At 34.4% G+C, this 27644-nt stretch overlaps 1 protein-coding gene across 1 annotated transcript in view; it reads right to left on the bottom strand.

The window, feature by feature from the left end:
* Positions 1 to 25264, bottom strand: part of LOC131855363 (uncharacterized) — a 79251-nt gene extending 53987 nt beyond the window's left edge. The window contains exons 1-2 of the mRNA XM_059206620.1: positions 25108 to 25264; positions 17804 to 17925 (exon numbers count right to left, since the gene is read on the bottom strand). Coding sequence (XP_059062603.1) covers positions 17804 to 17861 — 58 coding nt within the window. The 5' untranslated portion in view covers positions 17862 to 17925; positions 25108 to 25264. The remainder of the gene's footprint in view (positions 1 to 17803; positions 17926 to 25107) is intronic.
* Positions 25265 to 27644: the final 2380 nt, after the last annotated feature.

The raw sequence follows: 27644 nt of genomic DNA, 5'->3' as shown, positions 1-27644 counted from the left end.
GATTAGTTTTTAATACTACAATTTATGGTTATCAAGTGAGTTGTTCCCATGTCTGCGCTGCGTATCTCGTGACAGATCTGTGACTGTGAGAGGCTGTTGGGAGACGCTATTGTTATTGTTATAAATGACAGATACACATTCATTTTATTTATATATTAACTGCGCCGCGGTTTCACCCGCAAATTTATTGCATACTAGCTGTTTCCGGGACTTCGTCCGTGTGGAATTTAACTTTATTTTTCTAAAATAAAAGTAGCCTAAATTACTCCTTATTACATCAGCTACCTGCCAAAAAAAAGTCCCATCGAAATCGGTCCAGCCATTTTAGATATTAGCCGGAACAAACAGACAGACAGACCGAGAAATATTGTAAAAAATGTTATTTTGGCGTATATACCGTATTTCTATTCATATGCATGTAGTAAAAAAGGGTTATTTCAATATTACAAACAGACACTCCAATTTTATTTATATGTATAGATGTATACGGTGTCACTAGCATGAAATTTATAGCCTATGTGTTATTCTGAGGTATAAGTTGTATTACTGTAAAGTTTCATCAAAATCCGTTGAGTAGTTTTTGCGTGAAAGAGTAACAAACATCCATAATTATAAACTTTTGCGTTAATAATATTACTAGCTTTTATCCGCGGCTGCGCTCGAATCGATTAGATAACTTCATTACTGGCTGGTAGATGGCGCTGAAGTAGCAAAATGTTGATATTTTTTGTTTTTTCTAGACGTAGTCAGGGATACGAATACTCAAAATGAAAATGAATACGAGCTGAGTTTCTCGTCAGTTCTTCTCATCTCGAAATGATTTCGAACTGACGGTAGATTTGACATATTATAAGAGTCTGTAATAGACCTACATGAATAGAGATATTTTGAATTTGAATTCAATATGAGTACGTCTATATTTTCCCACAAACACTGTCGTTTTTTTTTTTATTTTCCATAGACAAATAAACTTGCTCATTACTGTGCCAGATGGTAAGTGTGTAACATACAAACACATATCGGGCGCGGACTTGAACCTGCTTGCCTACAATAACCGGGTGGGACCACTGGACCGGTCGGGAATGCAGCCGGTAAATTGCTTTCCAAGTTGCACTAGGGTCATCTTTAATTATTTATATGACGCCTTCTTAACCGATTTAGCAATAGGGTGATTCTGTGTTTTGTATAATCTACACGTACATGTTATATTTGGGAGTGCCTCGGTGGTCTAACGGATTAGCACAACTTTACTTCCGTTGGTCGCGAGTTCGATTCCTCGCACGGCACAAGCATTTGTATTCGCGAGTATGATTTTTTGTGTCGGTCTGGATATTTTCTATGTATAATATGTATGTATTTACTAAAAAAATCTATGTATTTGTATCAGTCATCTAGTACGCATAACACAAGCTTTAGCTAGCTTAACTTGGGTCTAGATGGCGCTGTGTGAATTGTCCAGAGATTATTATTATTATTAAGAACTAATAAATAAAATAAAATCAAATAATCCGAAGTTTTCTTCATTACTAATAATTCCCTCCTCCTGGGCGGGAAGGGGATCGTTAGTAATGTGGACTGATGATCTTATTGCTAGCAATGTACCATATCAGGTTGACCTCCACGCGGTTCCCCCTGGAAACCATCATAATAAATTCTTAGTGAATTTGTCACGATAGGCTAACTGACCTTACCACAAGCTCATCCTATTTTTGTCTCTCTGTCTGTTTGTTCCGGCTAATCTCTGAAATGGCTGGCCCGATTTTGACGGGACTTTTATTGGCAGGTAGCTGATGTAAGAAGGAGTAACATAGGCTACATTTATTTTAGAAAAATAAAGTTACATTCCACGCGGACGAAGTCGCAGGTACAGCTAGTATTTTAGAAAAATAAAGTTAAATTCCATGCGGACGAGGTCGCGGGTACAGCTAGTAATCAATAATAAATATATACAAAAAAAATCCCTCTTCCCACCGTATAGTGGATTATACTAGTACATGCGTAGTTGTAAGAGTGTGGGCGACGCCCATTTAATTTTCATTAAACGAAACGGTATTAAAATGCAAAAATGGTAATATATTACAGTGGATTACAGATATTACAGTTATTGTAATTTATTACTGTCGCCTCGGCTGCCTACGTGTTCCAATTATGAAAATACTCGCTAATTCCTTTGTCATTGGTCGTGAGTTCGTGACTAATTTTTTTTTTAACAATAAGGCCGAGGTAAAAAGTCATGTACGTATGCAAACTTTTTTTTTTAATAATGAGGAAAATGACTAGTTTTATTTTTATGGATTATAATGGTATGGTGCACCCGCCTGCGCTAACGGTTTACGCTGGCGGGGCACCAGTGGAGGATGATAAGATGAGCATGAGGTCAGGTCAGTTAGCTCATCGTGACAAATTCACTAGGAATTTATCACGATGATTTCCAGGGGGAACCACGTGGAGGTCAACCTGATGTCATGAGTCCACATTACTAACAATCCTTTGTTAAAAGTCTGCGTGTCTCACGTGTTTCAGCCAGCAAGGAGCTTGCTTTGTAAGCTGTTTCGGTTGTTGGGGCAGATTAGGCAGTGTACTTATAGGATAAGAGGCGTGACATCTTAGTTCTTTGTAATGGCAACGCGTGAGTGGTATCACAGATTGAAAACGTGATGTAGTATGCCATGATAACGTGCTGTAGTGCTGTACATGTATTTTTCATCTCATTATTTAAAATATTAACCGGGTCTTAACACGAATAATTTTATGGCAAATAAAGGTATTTACCTCTCTCGACGTTTCGACTAGGTTGCACTAGCCGTGGTCACGAGCTGACTGGAGTAACAGCGATGTCAATGTAGATAGGTGACAGCAGTTTTTTCTTCATCTACCGTCACTAGATTGACTATTGATGCTACTGAACTTTGCCTGAATTTATTTATGACTGGATTCCACGCAGATGATAATTTTAAGCCATCCTCTGTGTAGAAATTGGGATGTTTTTTAATTTCAATCGCCTCCCGGATAATATTTTAAATAATGTATATTAAACACGAAAGTTTAAAATTAACTATTTTTCATCTCATCGCATCTTATTAAATCTCATCTTACCTCATGCCATCTCACCTCACTCACCTCATCTCATATCATTTCATTATAGACGTTTGTTACCATTTTTCACATGATGTGCTGAGCTTGCTTTTATGTGTAATTGGAATGGCTTGTGATAAGGGATTGTAATAAGAAGTGATTGACATACATTCTGTATTTATTTATATATGCGTATATGCGTTAACTCGTGTGTATATATATTAATGGTCATTGTAAATGAATATTTATATTCCCAGTTCATGTAATTTTGTTATTAATCCTTTTATTTATTGCCACTTAAGTAATTATGTATTATAAAGCGTCAAGTTAAAGAGTAGTAGTCCAGTGGTTTATATTTAAATTGTACGTGAGTTCGAATCTAGTTTTTTCATGCTTTATTATTGAATTTTTTCTTCTCTAATGATTTGTTCGTTCTGTTTTCTCTCTAATTTTTGATATGAAAACACATAATATAACGATTTACATAAACTCCCTTCTATCTTAAAAATCATCTCGAGCATCATTCCTATTTGGAAGGAGAGAAATAGGGGTGATAGTGTGATATAAAATCAAAATAATATCTATGTATACAAATTGTTGAATCCAAAAAAGAAAAGTTTGCATATCTTTACATAACAATTGTTTAGTTTATGAGGTGACCTTCACATTACGACAAAAAAATATGAAACAAACAATTGTTTATAAAAGTTATGTCCTAAAAATATTACCGTATCATACAAAAATTGCTTTGTTTTAATATGAAGTGCTACAAATGTAAAGTACAAAAACAAAAAAACATCTAATCATTTGATATTCTTTGAAACTTAAAAGAAAACAATAAAGAACATAGACAATTAAAAAAATTACACGAAAATTGTCTCGTTGACGATAAAATGGTGTAATAAAAAATAAATAACCCGTATAACATACCGACATAAAAAGAAAAGCACTGGCAGGTATAACATGGGAACAAAATATTGTCGTTCAAAAAAAGAAAGCGGGATGGGCACCGCGGCGAGAATGCATTCTATTTTTAAAACGCTGTCAATTTTACTTTTTTCCCGCCAACATGTCCGCTACTATGAAACTCGTAACTCGATTTGGAATCGATAGCATTATTTCGTTGCAGCATAGATGGGAATTCTCACGGACAGGTTTATTTGCAATCTCTAGGCATTACTTACTTATATCTGTCGACAGCTACTATTTATTGCGAGTCGATAAACACTATTATTTTGTGGCGTTGAGTAAAATAATTTAATATGTACATAGAAGGATGCCATTTCGCCCGCTACCTGTTGCTTGCTGTTATTTGTTTTGTATATTGTTATTTTAATATAAAATTGCGGATATACCAATTGGATTTATTTTTTTAAATCGGCATTTCTCAACTTTTTTTTTTTAAACACAAAAAGATTTTTAACCTTCTTTTAAATTAGTGCAAGTTGATATTGAGCCTTCCTTGACTTTTGGTATATTTTTTTGTCAGCTATGTATATATTTTATTGAAATACTTAAGTGTTATTTTGCGGAAGTATATTTCATTACTGATTATTTATAAATTTGTCATTAGCGGAATTAAACAAAATAATATAAATACATTAAAATGAAATATTATATTTAGTTTTATTATATTAAATTTAATGACTTTTTAAATACTATTTGAACAACTGTTACTTTTCAATATAACAATATTTTCAACATAGTACAAAATGAGTCGCTTCCGCCGTCTTTGTGCTTAGATCTTTTAAACTACGCAACGGATTTTATTGCAGTTTTTTGAAATAGATAGAGTGATTCAGGATGTACGTTAATATGTATAATACATGTACATCCGTGCGAAGCCGGAGCGAGTGGCTAGTTTTAAATAAATAACAAAATAATACTATTTTAGTTTAAAAAATTATATTTACTACATTGACGCGTGTTTCAAACTGCACATACAATAATGCGACGCGAAGTGCATCGCCACTCAGCCATCGAGGTCATCTCGTTCCGTTGGTTGATAACATCAAACAATACACTGTGCATTTTATATGCGAATATTTTATTTTGTCTATACTCGGACTTGTTGAGGTTTAGGACATATATACATATAAATACATAAATACATGAAATTTATAGCCTATGTGTCATTCTGATGTATAAGCTATACTAATGTAACGTTTCAACAAAATCTGTTCAGTAGTTTTTGCGTGAAAGAGTAACAAACATCCATCCATACGTACTTTAGCATTTATAATATTAATAAGATATATGTACTGTTGTAGTTTTTTTTTATGTATGATTACGGAATGTGGATTAATAACCCCATTGCTAGCAATGTAACATTTACCATTTGGGTTGACCTCCACGCGGTTCCCCCTGGAGACCATCGTGATAAATTAATTGTGAATTTACTATGATTGGCTAACTGACCTGACCTCATGCTCATCTTATCATCCTCCACTGGTGCCCCGCCAGCGTAAACCGTTAGCGCAGGCGGGTGCATCATTCCATTATCTATACATCTATACATATAAATAAAATTGGAGTGTCTGTTTGTAACATTGAAATAACCGTTTTTTACTACATACATATGAATATAAATACGGGTACATATACCAAAATAACATTTTTTATAATTTTTGTCTGTCTGTTTGTTCCGGCTCTTTCTTGAAATAGCTGGACCGATTTTGACGGGACTTTTTTTGGCAGGTAGTTGATGTAATAAGGAGTAACTTAGGCTACTTTTATTTTAGATATTTTGTTTATTTTAGAAAAAACAAGTATAAAAATAAATTCCGTCCGTCATATATAAGAAAAAACTATATTACAATATTTTTAAAAGACAATTTGTTAAATTAAATAATTCAAATTTGGAATCCATCGATAACAATACCCAATAAATATTCCCTAGGGAATGTAATCTTAAACACTGTGTTGTAATTCAAATGAAAATGTCAACCTTATTTGTGTTCTATTAAAATTCAAAACGCGTTAACGTTTGAGGATTTACAATAGGTAGGTACAACGATTTATCGATAATCGTTCGACAGCATTTACAAGTACCTTATACGAAATAGTGATGTGACATATTAGAATTAATTAATTCGTTTGTTTGAAATTATTGTTTGGCGGTCAGGAAAGAACTGTTTCTGAGTTAACTAGCTTTTGCCCGCGGCTTCGCTCGCGTTAATATCCCCTTAGGGATGGAATTTATCAAAATCCTTTCTTAGGGGATGCCTACGTCATAGTATGCAAAATCTCAGGCCGATCGGTTTAAAATTGACAAAGTTTCATACAAACTTTCATCCCCTATTTTATCCCATTGGGGGTAGAATTATTCAAAATCCTTTCTTAGCGGATGCCTACGTCATAACATCTACCTGCATGCCAAATTTCAGTCCGATCCGCCTGGTGGTTTGGGCTGTGCGTTGATAGATCACTACGTCAGTCACCTTTGAGTTATATATATTTAGATTCTATATGGAGTATGTAGTTAGGAGACACTAGGGAAATCGTGTACAGAGTCACCTTTAAAACGTATAGTCATAAGTTTATGAGTTTTGTGTATATTAACATAATATCTGGTCTACGTTATTCTTAAATAGTATACTATAAATAGACTATTTTTAAATCGATGCAGTAATTTCTAAATTGATTTTTTATTCACATAAGATACGCTCTCGCTCTTTATTTACAATATTGGTATAAATTTAATTTTATATAAAATACATATAATCAGATCGCTAAACCGATAAGACTGGCTTTGGATATTTTTATTTTGAAAAAAAAATTCCTTGTAATATATTACATTTGCAAATGTTAATATATAAAATAATCATATTCAATATGACACTAAATCAGTAATCGATTATAACCAAACGAATAGTTTGCAAATCGATAAGAAAATAATATAATCGAGACTCGCATCACTAGCGCAAATAACAAAACTGAGCAACAAGTGACCGGCGCACTATTCCCGGAATTTTACTTATTGTTGTGCTCATAATTAATGGTACGGCATGTTCTTAGATCTTAAACAGGGGAACGTTAAATATTTCCTAATGACCGGACATCTCGGGCACAGATTAAGGTTTCAATGAGAAAAACGTTTTAAATTACGACCAGAGGCCGAGGAGTGAAACAGACGCCATTAAAAAATTTGTTAGTGCTTGAAGGTGTTCTTTATTTGAAATAAGTATTTACTTGGAATTGAAACTGATCTTACGGTTTCTGTGAGGTGTCATTTAGAATAAAATATTCTTTGTTTGAATCTGTGAAAACATTTTTTTAAATATTTTATATTCATAAGAATTTAGGTAAATATGAGTTCGAATAGGTTCAAATTTTAATGCGACGCCGTGTTCCAAATACAAAATTTATTCGCGCGTAAAATTAATCAGGCTCCACATTGATTTATGGTTGTCACAGATTAATAATATCCGAACATAAATTAATAAAGGGCGCGCTTTTGAATAATGGTATTCTTGCTTGTTAAAATATAGAATAATATACACTGGCAAAATGTTTAGTAAATATCCATGTGGATTGTCAATTGTTAAAGTATATACTGGTATTACCCGTAAAAAAATAAATACATCTGTTAAATCATATTTACTGAGCCTATTTATTACTCACTAAACGATTACTTGAACGGCGAGCGTGCATGGCAATAGTTGTTCATGCACGGAATTTTCATTTAATGTTAGACATAGACACCTATATAAATAAACATTGTAAATAAACTGCCTTTTTATTAAAAAAAAATCTGAAATTCATTTGAGTTTCTTGCCAGTTATATTCAATTAAAAAAAATATAATATAAAATAAATTGACATTCACAAGTTTAAAAAAAAATCTGTAATTTTTGAATTTGAATAATTAAAAAAAATGCTAACCGGAATGGAAAATTACATATAATATTATTTGTTCAAATTTAATTCTAAACGTGATATATTTAATTTGATTTTTAACATTTCTACACACAAATATAGTTTCCGTATTCAAACTACTGAGCTATAGACACTACAAAGTATTGCATATGTGCACTCACGTTTTAGAATGGCGAATGGTATAAAATTAAGTACTCCATTTAAATAATGTTATTCATGAGCATGCGCAAGAATACTCAGTGGTTAGTTTCAAAGAAATGGTATTTATTTATTGGTTTGTCGTGATAATATATGATGGGGAATGATCGATGGGACAACGATGACAGATAGCTATCTTTAGTTATAGTTTATGTCTAAATGTATGGTATTTATAGTATATAAATAAAAATCCTGGACAATTAAGCGCCATTTAGTCACACGGTAAGCAGAGTTTGTGTTATGAGTACGTCTAGTACTGTTATAAATACTTAGATATTTTGTTTGTATATACAATATACATAATTAATTAATAATTTTGTATATACAATTATAAATACTTAGATATTTTGTTTGTATATACAATATACATAGAAAACACCCAGACCGCAACAAACAACCCTGAATAGAAATGCACCGTGCGAGGTATCGAACCCGCGACCATTGGAAGTAAGGCGGTGTGCTAAACCGCTAGACCAACCTAGGCCGTCAACTATATAAATAAATAATGATTTTTAACATTTTACATCCGCCATTTTGGATTTTGAAAGATGTCATTTTATTTATCGCGTTGTCAGTACTCTTTTATACCTTTCATACCTTAATCCTTATCATAACATTGTAGTACATATATAGCATAAAAATAAGTAGTCCGCCATTTTGACTCAATCAATTTTTAACTTAATGAAGACCACAGATTAAAAAATTATTCATTAAATGGAGATCGCTAATAAAACTTTAATAAGCTGTAAAAATGGACGGGTCGCTAGTCTTTGACATAATATATCAGTGAGTAAAATTGCATACAATATTTCGCCAGAGACAAAAGCGTTGGTGTCCTATTGGCCGAGGAGCGGTGTGCTCACCTGCCCACCATATAAAGAACTCGCTCTCTTTACTTATATGTACTTATGACTTATAACGCAATCGGCTGACTGTGTTTTTTTTTATAAAACTATAGACTAAAAACTTATATTCATTTTTTATTTTTCATAAAAAAAATGGGATTTATCCTACATTTTGTCACATTGTGTCACATTTTATAGACCCCTTATTCATTTATAGCTGTATGTCCCAGACTGTTTACTCACAAAACGAGTTATTATGAAAATTTTCTACAATAACTAAGTAAACTCGATGAGGGGGATGGGGGTTGTTAATAATAATAAATAACCCTGGATAATTAACACAGCGCCATCTAGTCCCACGGTAAGCAGAGCTTGTGTTATAGGTACTAAACAACTGATATAAATACCTAGATATTTTTTTGTAAATACATATATAATATATATAGAAAACACCCAGTCGGGTACAAACAATCATAGCCGTGATTGAAGCGAAAAATCGAATCGACCCTCGGAAGTAAGGTGGTGTGCTAAAACGTATACTATATGTGTATTAAAAAAAAAACTATGTATTTGTACCCATAACACAAGCTCCTTAACTTGGGACTAAACGACGCTGATATTAAAAAATAAAAAGATGAAGTTTTTTTTTAAAAAATGATAATGTATTTATGCACCCCCTTGCGCTAACGGTTTACGCTGGCGGGGCACTAGTGGAGGATGATAAGATGAGCATGAGGTCAGGTCAGTTAGCCCATCGTGGTAAATTCACCATGAATTTATCACGATGGTTTCGAGGGGGAACCTCGTGGAGGTCAACCTAACAAGGTACATTTTTTTTTTTTAAAAGATGATAATGGAATGGTGCCTCCGCCTGCGCTAACGGTTTACGCTGGCGGGGCACCAGAGGAGTATGATAAGATAAGTATGATGTCAGACCAGTTAGCCCAACGTGACAAATTCACCGGGAAGGTATCACGATGGTTTCCAGGGGGAACCGCGTGGAGGTCGATCTGACATGGTACATTGCTAGCAATGGGATCATTACTCCACATTACTAACAATCCCCTTCCCCCCTAACAAGGTACATTGCAATGGGTTTATCAATCCACACTACTAACCACCTTTCCCCCAAAAGATGAAGTTTGTAGATTCGATAGTTAAGTTACAGGATAAGAGGCACGACATCTTAGTCCTCTAGAATGGCAACACGTGAGCTGTATCACGGGTGTTACATGATAACTTGATGTCCGTAGTGCTGTTCGTGTATATAGGCGACGGTTACCACTTACCATCAGGCGGGCCGTCAGCTTGTTTGTCATTGCAATTAGACAAAAAAGTATATTCTCAATAGGGGTAAAATAGGTACGATAATTACACATAAATACTAAATAACTCTAATCAGGTGTGCCGTTAAACGTTTTTTTCACCATCATTATTTGTCCCGTTTCGCACTCTGTCATTGGCTATCGATAATTATATGGAAGTGAAGTGGGGAGATTATTATGTATGGAAAATAATAACTGTATGTAAGGGGTCATACATAAATTACTTGACATATTAGGAGTGCATCCACGTTACAAACTTATCTAAAATTTATATGACTCAAAGGTGACTGACGTAGTGATCTATCAACGCACAGCCCAAACCACATAGATTTTTTTTATATAGCATATGCTAGTGGTCACTCTATTCTCCCAAATTTGAATTTAAATGAAATAGTATTATTGTAAATATGTACAACATTAAAAAAAAATACGAGCTGAGTTTCTTGTCAGTTCTTCTCATCTCGAAATCATTCCGAACTGACGGTAGATTTGACATATCATAAGAGTCTGTAATAGACCTACATGAATAAAGATATTTTGAATAGAATTTGAATTTGAAACCAGTATCGGTTTCAAATTCTATATCCGATTCTGATGCGTCATGTCACGACACATCAGACATATACATATAAATCCACCTTAAGATTGCTGTGAGGATATTTAACAAACAACTTATTAATCGACTCGCCAAAAGAACCGATTTATACAGTCACCACATGTAGGTGGTAAGGTTCAGTGTGGGATGAACAAGTTATACCATCGTCATCGTAAAATGATCTTTATGTCTTCATAATAAAGTTTATTAAAAGTGTACTCAATTTAATTCGAGCTCGCCTTTTTCGATGTAAAGGTCATTTGCTTCTATGTGGGTTGAAATCTTGTAATACAAGACTATGTTTGTTATGTGACTTCTTCTGTAACATTTTTTAATATTTATAAAAGAGAATACAATTTCATTTTACAGTTTTTTTTTCGGATTACTCTAATGCTGTTGGCGCAGCTGACCTTTATAGTTTTACCGGATGTTAGGGTGCGAGTGCAGATGGCACTCCAAACCAAGGGAAGGACTTATGGAGCGGCTGAAGGGCAACTCCCGCCTGACGGATACGACTTTAGTCTGAGGGCACCGCTAGGGGTTTGAACCTCGGCTCAGGTCGACGTAACATAGGTCCCCTTTTGAATTGGACGGGGATCGGTCGGAGGGGACCATGACTTCGTTAGCTTTTTTTAGATATAAGATAGACTTCTTCCTAGCGAAACAATCTACGTCAAATATTTGTACAGTTTAGTAGTATAAAAATAACAAACAGACAGAAAAAACATACCTTATAGGATAATAGGAGAGAAGCTGTAATAAACAACGGAGACGAAGATGCGTTCACATGTAAAAAAAACAGTTCAGTACAGACAATATAAACCTACTTATTCTATAGTGTACTATGCGCTTTACATCTTACTAATATTATAAATACGAAAGTTTGTAACTACGCATGGAAGTTTGTTACTCTCACGCAAAAACTACTGAACGGATTTTGATGAAACTTTACTGTAACATAGTTTATACATTAGAAGAACACATAGGCTATAAATTAAAAATGTATTATGTAAATTGGGCGATATATATAATGATAAATGTGATGCAGACGAAGTCGCGCGGGTAGGTTAGTTTTTTATACAAATTACAGTATCACCTGAGTATATCGGTAAAATATATTTAATTCTAGCTAATAATCTTTATTTATTTATTCATCCAGAACAATACAAATTGTAGGATAATTAATAAATATATTGACATTAATTTATTAAAACATTAACATTACAGTAAATTTTTGTTAACAACATAATAGCAACTTAAATATATTTAATACTAGCTGTACCCGCGACATCGTCCGCGTGGAATTTAATTTAATTTTTCTAAAATAAAAGTAGCCTAAGCTACTCCCTATTACATCAGCTACCTGCCAAAAAAAGTCCCGTTAAAATCAGTTTAGCCGTTTCAGAGATTAGCCGGAACAAACAGAACGACAGACAGACAGACAAAAATTTTAAAAAGTGGTATTTTAGAGTATGTTCCTTATTTATATTCATATGCATGAAGTAAAAAACGGTTATTTCAATATTACAAACAGACACTCCAATTTTATTTATATGTATAGATTAATCGGTATGTCAGTTAGCACATAGCAGTAAGTACTTATAAGTATATTATGTAAATGGGGAGATATATAACGATAAGTGTGATGCAGACGAAGTCGCGTGCGTCAACTAGTGTTTTTATACAAATTACAGTATCACGATAGTCGTCTGAGTATAAATTTCGTCTAATGATAGCCGGCTATTGTTTTATAAAAACACGAACAATAAAATCTTGTTCTCGATAAGTACATTGGGTCTAATTTTAATACAAAAATCTCTATTGTTAACAATATTAGGAGCGTGACGATGTAGGGTTATCTGTGTATAAATAAACTTAATAAGAAGGCGGTTCTTGATTCAATTGTAGATATATTTTTTTTTATTTTTACGGTCTCGGTGGTCCATCGTTTTTGTTTTCTTTTTATGCCTGCGCCTGCGCCTGCGCTAACGGTTTACGCTGGCGGGGCATCAGTGGAGGATGCTAAGATGTACATGAGGTCAGGTCATTTAGCTCATCGTGACAAATTCAACAAGAATTTATAACGATGGTTTCCAGGGGGAAACGCGTGGAGGTCAACCTGATGGTATATTGCTAGCAATAGGATCAGCAGTCCACATTACCAACAATCCCCTTTCCCCCTTGGTCTATCGGTTTAGTATGCTTTACTTCCGATGGTCGCGGGTTCGATTCCTCACACGGCACAAACATTTTTATTGATGAGTATGATTGTATCAGCTTAGTTATACCTAGTAAAAAAAATATGAATACAAATATTAATATTGTACGTGGATAACAACGAAATCAAATATTTTCGAAGTAAAACAATTAAAAATAAATAAATAAATAAACAATTAACACAGCGCCATCTAGCCTTGTAAGCAGAGCTTGTGTTATGGGTACTAGACAACTGATATATAGATATATTTTTTGTAAATACATATATAATATACATAAAAAACACCCAGACCGATACAAATCATACTTATGAATACAAATGTTTGCACCGTGCGAGGAATCGAACCCGCGACCATTGAAAGTAAAGCGGTGCGAAAACCGCTAGACCACCGAAGCCGTCCAAAAAGTATTCAAAATGTAAACCTTGCCGGCGATTTTTTGTCAAAAATGATAATAATTGGATGTAATAACTTGACATCCAAATGATGAATTGCTGTTCTTTCCTGTACATTGTCTGCTCATGTCTGCATGATGAAATGATGAAATGATTGACGGTCCACCGGTTCAGTGAACCGTCGTTTTTTGTATATACGTGTATCTCTTTTTTTATTTACAATCGTTTATCTTAAATACTTAATATAAAACGCGATTTCCGAATTAAATGTATGTTTATTGCTTTTTAACGCAAAAACTACTGAACGAATACGGATTTTCTTTTATTGATGACTAGCTACTCGCCCCGGCTTCGCATGGGTGTACATGTATTATACATAAACCTTCCTTTTGAATATCTCTATCTATTAAAAAAAAATCGCTTCAGAATTCGTTGCGTAGTTTTAAAGATTTAAACATGCATAGGGACGGACAGACAGAGACAGCGTTGGGGCTAGGCCGGTCAGGGAGAAGAATTGTGGGATATTCTTAGGAGCGATGGTTTTTTTATCTCCTCAGGATATAGTGTATAATTTCGAAAGGGGATATTTCGTTTATGCATGAGTGGGCTACAACCACATAGGATGTGTAGTAGCGTTTTCTGTTTTGCTTGGCAAAATCTGCAGTTTGTTGTTAAGCTAAGGTTTAAATTTGCCATGTATTTATTCAGTTTGCAGTGTCCAGTGATGGCTCTAGTCATGACTAATGTGACCAGACGTCCCGTTTAGAACGGGACTGTCCCTTTTTATGATTACGACTCCCGGTGTCCCCGAAGTGGCACCTGGGACGCGAAATTGTCCCGTTTTCGGAAACTGCGAAAAGTTGTGTAGTCGGCCCATTGTGAAGTTGATAAGATGAATATAAAAAAACGTTGCAAGAGTGTCATTCTTACATAAAATCTTCACTAGCTATATTAAAGCAAATCAACATATTTACTTATATTTATCGGGTATATGTGTTTCATTCATAACTTTTAAGTAACTTTTTAAATTTTTTTTTATTGACTTACTGTTAATCGACCTGTATGAAATGATGTCCCGTTTTGTGTCAAAGAATAAATGGTCACGTTAGTCATGATGCTTGTTTTTACTCAATAGCAATAGTCTATTGGAGTATTGATTCGAGTGGCCCGTTATTAGGGCTTTTGATGTAAGTATATAATATGATTATTTCCATCAGTTTATTTGACATCTAAGTTGCATTAAAAACAGTTGAAGACGTTATGCGTATCGAATGCCACATTATAATCCGTTGAATGCCACAATTTCACGGTTCTGATTCTGTTCATGGACCCACTGGCCCACTGTTGTGGTAATTTTTAACGCCACTAAAATTAATGGCCGGTTGAAAATTTGCAATGCGAATTGGTGCGGTCACTTTTATTAGAGTGTGTAACGCGAGAAATTGAAACAGAAGAAAAAAATGAGGTAGTCAATTTTGTCTTTTTTTTTTATAAAAAAAAAAACAAAATGGAGTTTGTTTTTTTTATACAAAAAAACAAAATGGACTACCTACCTACAAATTGTATTATTTCTGCCAACTTTAGTGACCCTTCTATTAGTTTACGTCTTCACTAACATAGATTTAAGTTCAATGTAAAACAGCATCATGAATCCGCGTTTCTAATAAGATTTGTAGCACACCTTGTAATAAACTTACTAATTAAACTTACATATTACTAACTTACTACTTACTGTACATTAAATAGTACAATTATTTCACATACTATATACTGACTACCTACATAGACATTCATTCATTCATTCATAATTTAAGAGCTACGCTCTTGTCGGTGGAGCTCTTACCACTTTCCGCGATCTTCCATCATGCTCTTTAATTCTTGATACGACACGACTCCCATTTTGTCCTCAATTTGTTTGATGTAGCTATTCCTTGGTCTTCCCCTCCCCCTCTTTCCTTCTATTTTCCCCTCAATAATAATTTTCATGAAATCATCGTGCCGTATCAAGTGCCCCATAGACATAAACAATATATTATGTAGCGATACCTCATCACATCATATATAACGCTGTAGTGGTGAGGTGATACCATCGCGCTAAAGTGGCATACAGGCATACGGCCCACCTGATGGCAAATGGTTACTCTAGCCTATGACTACCTACACACCAGGTGTATTACATGCGCCTTAAGAAACCTCAATATACCCTTCTTGAAAACTCTACAACGCCATCTAGTCCCCAACTAAGCAGAGCTTGTGTTATGGTTACTAGAGAACTGATATATACATAGAAACATTATTTTTGTAAATACACAAATAATATACATAGGAAACACTCAGACCAATACAAACAACTCATGAATACAATGTTTTAATTATGCGACGAATCGAACCCACTACGATCCAAAGTAAAGCGTCGTGGTAAACCGCTAGACCGAGGCTGTCGATGATGACGTGTTACCACTTTTAATCAGGTGAGCCGTCAGAGGTACCAGATACATAAAAAAAGTATTGTTTGTACGCATACAAAAAATACGAAGTCGGTTCATATATTTAGCGTTTATAACCGTTAAAAGACCGTTACTTTGAGTCATTGAAATAAAAAACAATAGGTACCCCAGTCGACACGTGGGTTGTATATATTATATGATGATGGATTGAAGTTGTAGGCGGTAAAATTTGCTACCTAAATGCTAATGAAAGAAGGTTAATATTTACAGGGTATTGCCCTGAATTTAAAATATAAATAATAATAATAACACACTCACTCACCCACACACTCATACACACTCACTCATACACACTCACTCATACACACTCACTCATACACACTCACTCGCACTTACTTGGTGTCAACTTAAGTTACTTTATTTGGTAAAAAGCAGCAAAAGCTCTGAACATGAGGCAAATAACAATAATAATATCTCATTACAATTCACACAGCGCCATCTAGTCCCAAGCTAAGGAAAGTTTATGTTATGGGTAGTAGACAACTGATGTAAACATAGATACAAATAATTTTTATTCATGTAGGTCTACTACAGACTCTTATGATATGTCAAATCTACTGTCAGTTCGGAATGCTTTCGAGCTGAGAACTGACAAGAAACTCAGCTTTTATTCTTTTCAAATGTAATTTATCAGTATTTTTCTAAATATGTACAAGCTGTATTTAGAAAATTATTAATTTATTTTTAAATTTAAATTAGGGAGAATAGAGTGACAACCAGCATATGCTATTGCAATTTTGACAAAAGGAGACAAAACAGTCTAATCAGAGGTGGCAGTGTATTGATCAAAACAATCATACTCATGAATATAAATGTTTGTATCGTGCGAGGAATCGAACCCGCGACATTCGGAATTGAAGCGGTGAGCTAAACCGCTAGACCACCGAGGCCGTCGATAAAGGAGAGGTGATTTGAAAAATTTTTGGTAGATGATGGAATTATGATGATATATTCGCTAATGATGAACATTGATGATGCAGCAATGAAGAATGAGGTTATTTGGCCCATCGTGGCGAATTGAAAAAACAAGTAATAAATAGACAAAATGTTATCACATTATCGTAATAACACGAACTAAACTACCGTTAGTTCAGTCCATATCAAATCAAATGAAATCAAAAATCATTGATTCATCTAGGACATTTTAACCACTTATGAACGTCAAGTTTTTTGTATTAATCTTTTCATTACCTACCATCCAGTTCAGTATACAAATTCAATTGAGAAGAACTGGCAAAAACCCAACTATATTATTTTTTCAAAAGTGAGATTATTTACTTTGTTGAATATAGGTGTCTATGTCTAACATTAAATGAAAATTCCGTACAAAGGCACTATTGCTATGTATATTTATCATTAAAAAAGCAAACAAAGAACATTAAGGTAGACTTTGTAAAACTCAACTATTTCGTTGTTTTCTTTTATTTATCCTTATACGAAAGGCAAAGAGTTTAAGCACACAGCTGTTGTCTTTGGTATCATTTTTGTATATTAATTATATCTGCCATCAAGCAGCTTGCTTTATGAGTTATTGTCAAAATCAAATAATTTATTTTATTAATATCAGTATTTTCATAATATCAGTATAGATTATAACATGACATCTACAGTAATAAATCAGTCTATGGTAACCATAAAATATAGTTACGAGAGGTTAATAAATGCGTGACCAACGCAACCTATATTATTATACAGTTAGTTTATAATAATTTATTATTATACATATAATTTATTAACTACAATATTTATAAAGTGTAATGAATCACTCACCTTTCCCCACAGCCATGTGAATAAAACTTAAACACAACAGAAATTTAAGCGACGCCATCTTGTTTTCCGTATAATCTGTCACTATATTTTCACCACTCACAAGTTTTAATCACTTTTAATATCTGAAACAAACATAATACTATCATTAATATTATTTCATAATAATGTAAATTGTATGGTAATTCATAAATAATACAATATTAACATAATACTGGCAGAGCTCACTGTGCCAAGGAAACAAATATACCTAACGCCTATGCAATAAAATCAAATAAATATTACGAACGAATAAACGAATTAACGGAGAAATGGCTATGTGATTAATTTATATGCGGTCGAAGTGGGAGCAAAAAGTATACCTGCAAAATCACTAAATCACAATCTAAAAGATACTGGCTGTTTTAGACAGGCCTAGCTGTCTAAAACTGCAGTGAGTTCTATATTAGAACGCGTAGCTAAAGTTGCACTAGCAGTCTCCTACTAGATGTGTACGGGCAGGGAGAGAAACAAGAGCAGTGGAGGTGAGTGTTGACGTAGGAGCCTTAAACCTTCACCCGGGTCACAAGTCCCGGTAACTGCTCGGAAGTGAGTGTTCACGTACGTCGGGGCCCCTTAAACCTACACCCGGGACACAAGTCCCGGTAACTGCTCGGAAGTGAGTGTTCACGTACGTCGGGGCCCCTTAAATCTACACCCGGGACACAAGTCCCGGTAACTGCTCGGAAGTGAGTGTTCACGTACGTCGGGGCCCCTCAAATCTACACCCGGGACACAAGTCCCGGTAACTGCTGGGAAGTAAGTATTCACGTACGTCGAGGCCCCTCAAATCTACACCCGGGACACAAGTCCCGGTAACTGCTCGGAAGTGAGTGTTCACGTACGTCGGGGCCCCTCAAATCTACACCCGGGACACAAGTCCCGGTAACTGCTCGGAAGTGAGTGTTCACGTACGTCGGGGCCCCTCAAATCTACACCCGGGACACAAGTCCCGGTAACTGCTCGGAAGTGAGTGTTCACGTACGTCGGGGCCCCTCAAATCTACACCCGGGACACAAGTCCCGGTAACTGCTCGGAAGTGAGTGTTCACGTACGTCGGGGCCCCTCAAATCTACACCCGGGACACAAGTCCCGGTAACTGCTCGGAAGTGAGTGTTCACGTACGTCGGGGCCCCTCAAATCTACACCCGGGACACAAGTCCCGGTAACTGCTCGGAAGTGAGTGTTCACGTACGTCGGGGCCCCTCAAATCTACACCCGGGACACAAGTCCCGGTAACTGCTCGGAGTTTCCTTCTCTGCCACACGATGGACCTGGCTCCCGCACGGTAAATCTAAGATGCTAAGAAATTCGTCTCCCTTAATCCCACCCTAATGTAATTATATTAAATCTTGCTTCATCCCATTATTTGGGGTCAAAACATTTTTTTTATGAAATTGAAATGGCTAACAAGCTTTTTTATAATATTTAGGTGGCAAACAATCTGACGGTCCATCTGACAGTAAACGGTAAACGTCGCCTTTAGAAGGAAGGAAATTGTTAGTAAAGTGGACTAATAACTCAATTGCTACAGTGATGTATCATATCAGGTCGACTTCCACTTGGTTCCTCTTGGAAACCATTGGTGTAAATTTGGTTTGCCAAGATGTGCTAACTGACTTGCCTTCATGTTCATTTTATCATCCTCCACTGCTGCCCCAGTGTAAATCGTTAGCGCAGGCGGGTGCATCTCATTATCATCCATAAAAAACCGTCGCCTATATACATGAGCACCAAGGACATCACGTTATCATGTGACACCCGTGATACCACTCATACTCATTCAAGAGGATAATGATGAAGAGTCTCTTGCCGTTGACAATTGTTAGTGTCTCTTACTCATCAGGGACAATACTCATCATCATTGCCTTGCCTTTATCACATTATTTGTGGTCGATTATGTCCTCATCTTCCACTATCCCTATCGGCCGTCATATCTGAGTTTACTCTCCTTTTATACATATCATCTTTCACGCAATCCATCTTTTTTGGTCGTCCTCTCCCTTTTCTCAGGGACAACACTCATAAGTTGGGTAGGGGATTGTTAGTAATGTAGATAACTCTAATAATAACCCTATTGCGTCAGGTTTACCTCGGTTCCCCCTGGAAACCATCATGTTCAATTTCTAATGAATTTGCCACGATGGATTAACTGATCTGACTTCATGTCATCTTATCATCCTCCACTGGTGCCCCGCCAGCGTAAACCGTTAGCGCAGGCGGGTCCACCATTCCATTATCATCCATAAACACTCAAGAGATATTTTCCACAGATGCTGATATTCTATTGTAGTACAATAATAAAACAATCTAAATATTACAGTACAGTAGTCCGCGCATGGCCGGCCGCTCACCGGAGCGTATCGGGTTCGATTCTCGCGCCGTGATTGATAATTAAATTAATTACAGAGTGCTTTAACTTCCTACGTGCTTTGAAACTAGTGATGTGAAATGGCGTCGTTCGTAATTATGTTGGTTAACTGTAATATTTAAGTGAATTAAAAAAAAGTGATTGTTTATTGCATTGTGTTTGCGATCGTGAATAGACATTTAATTTCTCTTAAAAATAAAATTCCATGTTTTGAAAAAGGAACGTCGAACAGTGAACAGCGATATTGGTTTGTTTTTTCTTCTAAAAATTATGGACATTTTTCTCGAACATTCCATGGCGTCTCCAATAAAGAAATCAAGTTTGAAAAGCGATTTATCTTTTTTTTATTTTATTAGCTGTCCACAATCCAATGAAATCCACGCACACGGATTTATACTTTTTTTTTATTAAAATAAATACATCTTCTCAAATAAAAGTAGCTTAAATTACTCTTTACACTATCAGCTATCTGCGAGTGAAACTTCCATAAAAATGGGACTAGGTTTCAGAGATTCACAAGACCAAGCAGACCGTTCCATACACAAAAAAATACTGATTTTTGTATGGCAGGAAATGCTGACTTTTTCGTACCACCGTATACATGAAAAAAGACTCTATCTGTTTATAATAAGTTTGAATTTGATTTTAGATAAAGCAGCCAAATCCTAGATAATTTCTTCACAGCATTACTAGTCCTGTGAAGGTGGATGATTGGTGTCAATGGAGCCGGTTTAGCGTGTATGTCCCAGTGACTTCTGTCCCTACATGGCCAGGATTAAAGCTAGATTTCATTGCATACTTGTTTTTAGTGCGTTGTGCCATAGATAGAGAAACGAGCGAGAACCACAGAGAAACTCATTCTTGTGTCAATTTGTAACTAGATTTCCCGGCAAAATTGTTTTTTTTTCTGTTTTTTTTTGTAGATAGCAAAGTTTTTTTTTATAGAACGATGTTAGCAAACGACGTAGTAGCAAGATAGCAACGTCAATTCATAACTAGGGTTTTCCGTCAAAATTGTTTTTTTTTGGGTGATAATATATTGGTTCTACTCAAACATATGTAGCTGGCAAAAGCGAGGACGCTGGTCCGGTGGTTGATCGTATATTTCTATACTAGCTGTGTCCGCGGTTTCATCTGCTTGATATTTATAGGCTGTGTGTTATTCTGATGTATAAGCTATATAATAAAATAGAGAAAGATTAACAAACATCCGTGCACCTTAACAAACTTCCACGTTTATAATATTAGTAAGATATATTACATAGATATACCTAATGTCTAATTTACGTTTTTTTTTAATTTTATTTCCATAACTTAATTGTACAACTAAGAACCTAAAATTAAAAACCTTAAAAAATATAATATAATAGTAAGATTGTTAGATTAATTAAAAAAGGTAACAAAATATAAGTTAGCAGCCTGGTAGTAGGAAAATCCGATTGGTATTCGACAATTTCAAATGTATACATATTTATATATAGACTAGCTGTTACCCGCGACTTCGTCCGCGAAGATTTAACTGTTTCTTTATTAAAATAAATAAAATATCTAAAACAGAAGACCGGTTTGAAAAATTCTTTTACCTATGTTCATCAGGGATCGTGTAACATTCTAATCTTGTACGATCCCTGATGAACATAAACGATAGAATATTTTAAAATAACGTTAAGAATCCATATGAAAACTTCTATAATGAAATTAAGTGTGTAAAAAAATTACCAAAGATATCCTGATATCGGGATCACTGCAAAAATGACTGATAATAGAGTAAAGTGATGTATGTGTGTTTTGTATAAGACATTACTACCAAAGTTAAGTGTTAAAACTTACAATTTTTGATTTTATATTAAATGCCAGTTTCACACTGGCATTTAAGAAAAAACATTCTAAAAATTATCGGAGAAAACATTAATATCAAAGCGTATGTAAGTGTTAAAACATATATTTTTGTATTTTTTGTTAAATATTCGTCCAAAGCCAGCATGGGCCATTAGCGTACAACTCGCAACAACTTACACAAAAGTTTAGAAACGCAATACATTGACTCTTGCGCAATTAGTTGATGTAACTCGAGGTTGTTTCTATGTCTGACATGTTTAAAAGAATTGCCTTCCGATTTTATTTGGATGATGATGGAATGGTGCCAATTGTGCTTGGTATACGTTAGCGGAGCACCAGTGGAGATAGGACGAGCATGAGGTCATGTCAATTACCCCCATCGTGACGAATTCACATAAAAACATTGATACATTTTTAATTTTATGATTTATTATTGGAAATTTTGGGAGGTGTTAAAGAAAGCTGCATAAGTTCATATGGTGAAAAAGTGCTTTTAAACGAGTAGTGTGTTTTTTTTTTATTTTATAGAAATAATGTCGCTTCTTTTGTGGCGACATCCTTTTGGACTATTTTTTTTATCCTGTACATGTGTTCCATTGTTTTACGAGTAGTGTGTTGTTTAAAAGTAGTCTTTCAACAAATTTTTACAAATGGTATTTTCATTGAAAACAGTTCTACAGCAATTTATCTATATTAGGAAGGGGATATAGCCAATTTCCGGTTCATTTACGTCTTCTTATTTTAATCACTAATCCTTTTATTTCACTTTGATCAATATCTTAAAATTCAAATGCTGAACAAGATTGATTTATAAGAGCAACACTCAAGTTTCTTGTTCACTCTTGTGATGAGTTTGCTTTCCGAATGGGCGGTAGAATTAAACAAATGCTTATATTGAGTTTATTTTAATAAAGATTACTTCTATTTCTTACGGTTTAAAATAAATTGAATGCTCATTACAGACATCAATAATATTTTGTAGGCATATTGTTCAACTTATTTATCTCCAATGTTTTTATGTCTATATTAAGTTAATATTAAGTTGTATTGTAAGAATAGAATAGAATAGAAACTATCTAAGTTTTTCCTTGTATACATAATATTTTTATAAATGTACTGTGAGGCAACGGTGAGGATATTTGATCCTTTAATGTAAGAATACAAACTGTAATATTACAGTGGACCAGCGGTAATCTGGCCCCTGTCTAATCCGGCCCCCCTTGTAATCCGACATTGTCTATTATTTGTTATTGAATATTACTTTGACAATATACTTCAGAGTGCATATACATACATACATATATAACATAGAATCTTATCACTGGATCTGTAATTTGTCGGATTACAAGATACTCTTTTGTAAAAAATTCCGGACTATAAGCAGAGGACCCTTAAGCAGCACTCTATAATCCGACAAATACGATAGTCCGACACTGCCCTGCAAAATGATTGTCGGACTACCGGGGGTCCACTGTATTGTGGAAAATTAAAATGTAAAAATTAACAAATAGAATAAGGTACAAAATGCAAAATATGTAAAAATGTCCTAATGTAAAAAAGATAACAAAGAATATCTAAAAATTAATAAAATAAATACCACGTAGTAAGTAGTTTGTAGGTTAAGAAAACTGTTAGGTAGGATTACAAATGTAAAATCTAATTATTATTATAACCGAGAAAGTTTGTGAGTATGTATGTTTGTTACTCTTTCACGCAAAAACTACCGAACGGATTTTAATGAAACTTTGCAGTCATATAGGTAGTACATACATCAGAATAACACGTAGGCTATAATTTAAAAAGATATGTAAATTGGGCGAAATATAATTATAAATTAAGTAAGTGTGATGCAGACGTAGTTGCGCGGGGCAGCTAGTATAAAATATAAACGTCGAAAATAAGATAGTAGAAAGCCTGGAATTTCATATCCTGGATTGATGTTTATATGGTTTTTTATGTACCTAATTTATTTATAAATATATAACTGACCGACTGACTGACATGGTGATCTATTAACATACAGCCCAAACCACTGGACGGATCGGGCTGAAACTTGGCATGCAGGTAGATGTTATGACGTAGGCATCCACTAAGAAAGGATTTTGATTAATTCTACCCCCAAGGGGATAAAATAGGGGATGAAAGTTTGTATGAAACTTTGTCAATTTGAAACCGATCGGGCTGAGACTTTGCATGCATAAAGCTATTATAACGTAGGCATCCCCTAAGAAAGGATTTTGATAAATTCCACTCTTAAGGGGATAAATTAACGCGAGCGAAGCCACAGGCAAAGGCTAGTTTACTTATAAACATCCTTTAAGTTAAAGGTAAATACAGAAGTTTCAGTTTTGTGTATTATGTATATTTTGTAATGGTACTGTTTGACTGATGGTTCCTCAATAATGTCTAATAAATTAAAAAAAAAGATATTAAAAATTTTTCGTATGGTCATCCATGTATGTTCATACGTTTTTGCTTCAATGTAAACAGAGTCTAATATAATAAATTTCTCTTAACAATAATAATTAAAATACTATGTAATAAATAATATATTTTTTATACATATAAAGTCTTTAAATATTTAAAACTGTTTTTCTCTATATCCTAACATTATTTACATTATACTATACATAGGATATATAACTTTATAGTGTGCTAGCCCGCCCCGGCCTCACATGGATGCAGTCACAACATCACATTAAAAATCTTTAAATTTTTCCACTTTTCTGTACCATAATATGTATATATTATACATATAAACCTTCCTCTGAATCTATTGCTAAGAGCTGTATTACAATTCGTTCACTAGTATAATAGGCTCGCTAACAGTCAACAGAAGCGACTTCATTTTATACTATGTAAAGATTAACTTAAAAAAACTTAATCGATTTCAATCAATGTTTCACACACAAATAGCTACTTTACTAAGGAAAAAATACAGTTTATATTAAAATATATATATTTATTATTGCACCCGTAAGAAGCTTACACAAGTTGTATTCGATAATACGAATTCAAAATGTCTCTTAACAATTAAAGTAAGATTAAAACCACTCACCTTATAAACATAACATTCCCACAAAATAACCTCCAAATCAACAGCTGTTTATACAAAATGGCGTCTGTTGTTGATAACACTAGTTAAAACATTGTGGTTTCAATGTTTTTTAGTCTTTCTTATTACGAGTAACACGTCGTAAAGCCACAACTGCAGCGTAGGGACTGGCGACTTGCCTTGAATATTCGATGACGTTAGGCTGCGCGCGCGCAGTCCTGTCAGCCGGTTTCGGAAAGTCATTGTTGGGTTTCAAGTGAGATTTACTGATTAGCTCGTTATAGTACCTGTAATTAGATAGAGGCGTGTTATTTGAGTTATATTTAATTTAAAACCTTTAGTTAAGTTATGGATCATATTATTACAAATGGGAGAGAATTTAAGTTATATTATATTATAAATGTTTGAGTGTGTAAATGTTGTATCATAACATAACGGAAATTTAGACCAGAATTTTGTATTATAGATTAAGGGACAAACGAGCTTGCGCCTCACCTGATATGTGATTACAGCGCCAGATGGTAAGTGATTACCGCCGCTCATGAGCACCCGCAACACCAAGGGAATTGCAAGTGCGTTGCCGGCCTTTTATGCTCTTTTTTTACCCAAATTTGAATTTAAAAATGAATCTGTATTATTATAAATATATACAACCATATTTGAAAAGAATACGCAGGGGTGGATCGTGAAAATGAGAGGCTAAATCTAATTAGAGGCCTACCTAATTATATTACTCAACTAAAAAAATACACAGACCAAAAACAAGCGACCAGAAATTCCCGTTTGTTTCGATAGACGCGCACATGCATGTGTTGATTGATCTAAGGGTTGCCAACTTTATGATAGGGTTTTTAACATTCTAGATACTTTTTTATATTCTAAATATCGTTTCAGTGGGGACTGGACCCTTTGTATCCTCGGGGCCCTGGGCTGCAGCCCAAAAAGCCCTTAGGTAGATCCGCCCCTGAGAATACGAGTTGAGTTTCCTGTCAGTTCTTCTTAACTCGAAATAATTCCGAACTGACGGTAGATTTGACATATCATAAGAGTCATGAAGACATTTTGATTTGATTTTTTGAAGGTTTTAATCGTATCGGTAATACCATTCGTGGAAAGTGAGTCCACAGTGTGGCTGAGGCAAAAGGTTTCTGGTAAACGGTGGAGGACCGCTATTCATCCAGACGCACTTGCCACCTTTGGAAGATAAAGGAATATATTAAACTAAACCGTTATGCTACCAATAGTCACTCCCAACGAATTAAATCAAAATTCATTTATTCATGTAGGACATTTTAACTGCTTATGACTATACAGTTCAGTATACAGATTCAATTGAGAACTGGCAAGAAACACAATTGAATTTCTTTTTTTGAAATTAGAGAACCTTTCAATATTCAAAATTCAAAAATCATTTACTCATGTAGCACATTTTAGCCGCTTATGAACGTCAAATATTTTACATTATAATTTTTTTTCCTACCGTCCAGTTCAGTCCTGTATATAGATCCAATTGAGAAGAACTGGCAAGAAACTCAATTGAATTACTTTTGTTTTAAAAGCTAGTTATTTACAATGTATAGGTATTTACATAGGTGTCTATGTCTAACATTAAATGAAAATCCCGTGCATGAACAACTATTGTCATGCATGCTCGTCATTCAAGTAATCGTATATATCGTAATAATAATAATAAAATACTGCACAATCTTCTATTATCGTCTAGTCCTAAACTAAGCAGAGCTTGTGTTATGGGTACAGACAACTGATATAAATAGTTTTTATATAATTCACTCAGCGCCATCTAGACTCAAGTCAAGCTAGCTAAAGCTTGTGTTACGGGTACTAGATAACTGATACATGGACATAGATTTTTTTATTATAAACATTCATATTGTACATAGAAAACATCCAAACCAATACAATCAATCATACTCATTAATACAAATGTTTGTACCGTGCAAGTAATCGAACCGGCAATTGGAACTAAAGCGTAATCAACCGCTAGACCACCCAGGCCGTCAATGACAAACACTTTTATAACTTTTTCTACGGTTGTTTATAATTGTACACATTTTAAAAACTAGGTATATATTTACATAGAGCCCTTCTTTAAATAACAATTAATTATTATTGAAGATTATGTATATGTATATATTTGTATATATTCACTATTTGTTTGAATTAAGTATATATTTGTATAAATTCACTATTTGTTACTGTAGTCTTGTTAATTAATTTCATATTCTCTGTTAATTTTATAACGTGTTGTTGCCTTTATATGTAGTGATGTCAACTTTTTTTAATTAGTCTGTTGTTATTAGTGAAAGCCTGTCAGTGGCTTAGTATGACGTTTATATTGATTTTATTTTAGTATAGTCAGCCTTAGGTTTCCTTTAATAAATAAATAAATAAATAGTGGTCGAAATTCGACTACAATTAATATAAATTGTAGGTTTAAACACTATAAAGGCAATAGTTGTTCATGTATGGGATTTTCATTTAATGTTAGACATAGACACCTAAATAAATATACATTGTAA

This window comes from Achroia grisella, unplaced genomic scaffold, assembly GCF_030625045.1.
Source record: "Achroia grisella isolate CSIRO2021 unplaced genomic scaffold, CSIRO_AGI_Agris_v1 utg1360, whole genome shotgun sequence".
NCBI classification, from domain to species: Eukaryota; Metazoa; Arthropoda; class Insecta; order Lepidoptera; family Pyralidae; genus Achroia; species Achroia grisella.
This window is presented reverse-complemented; position numbering and strand designations above follow the sequence as displayed.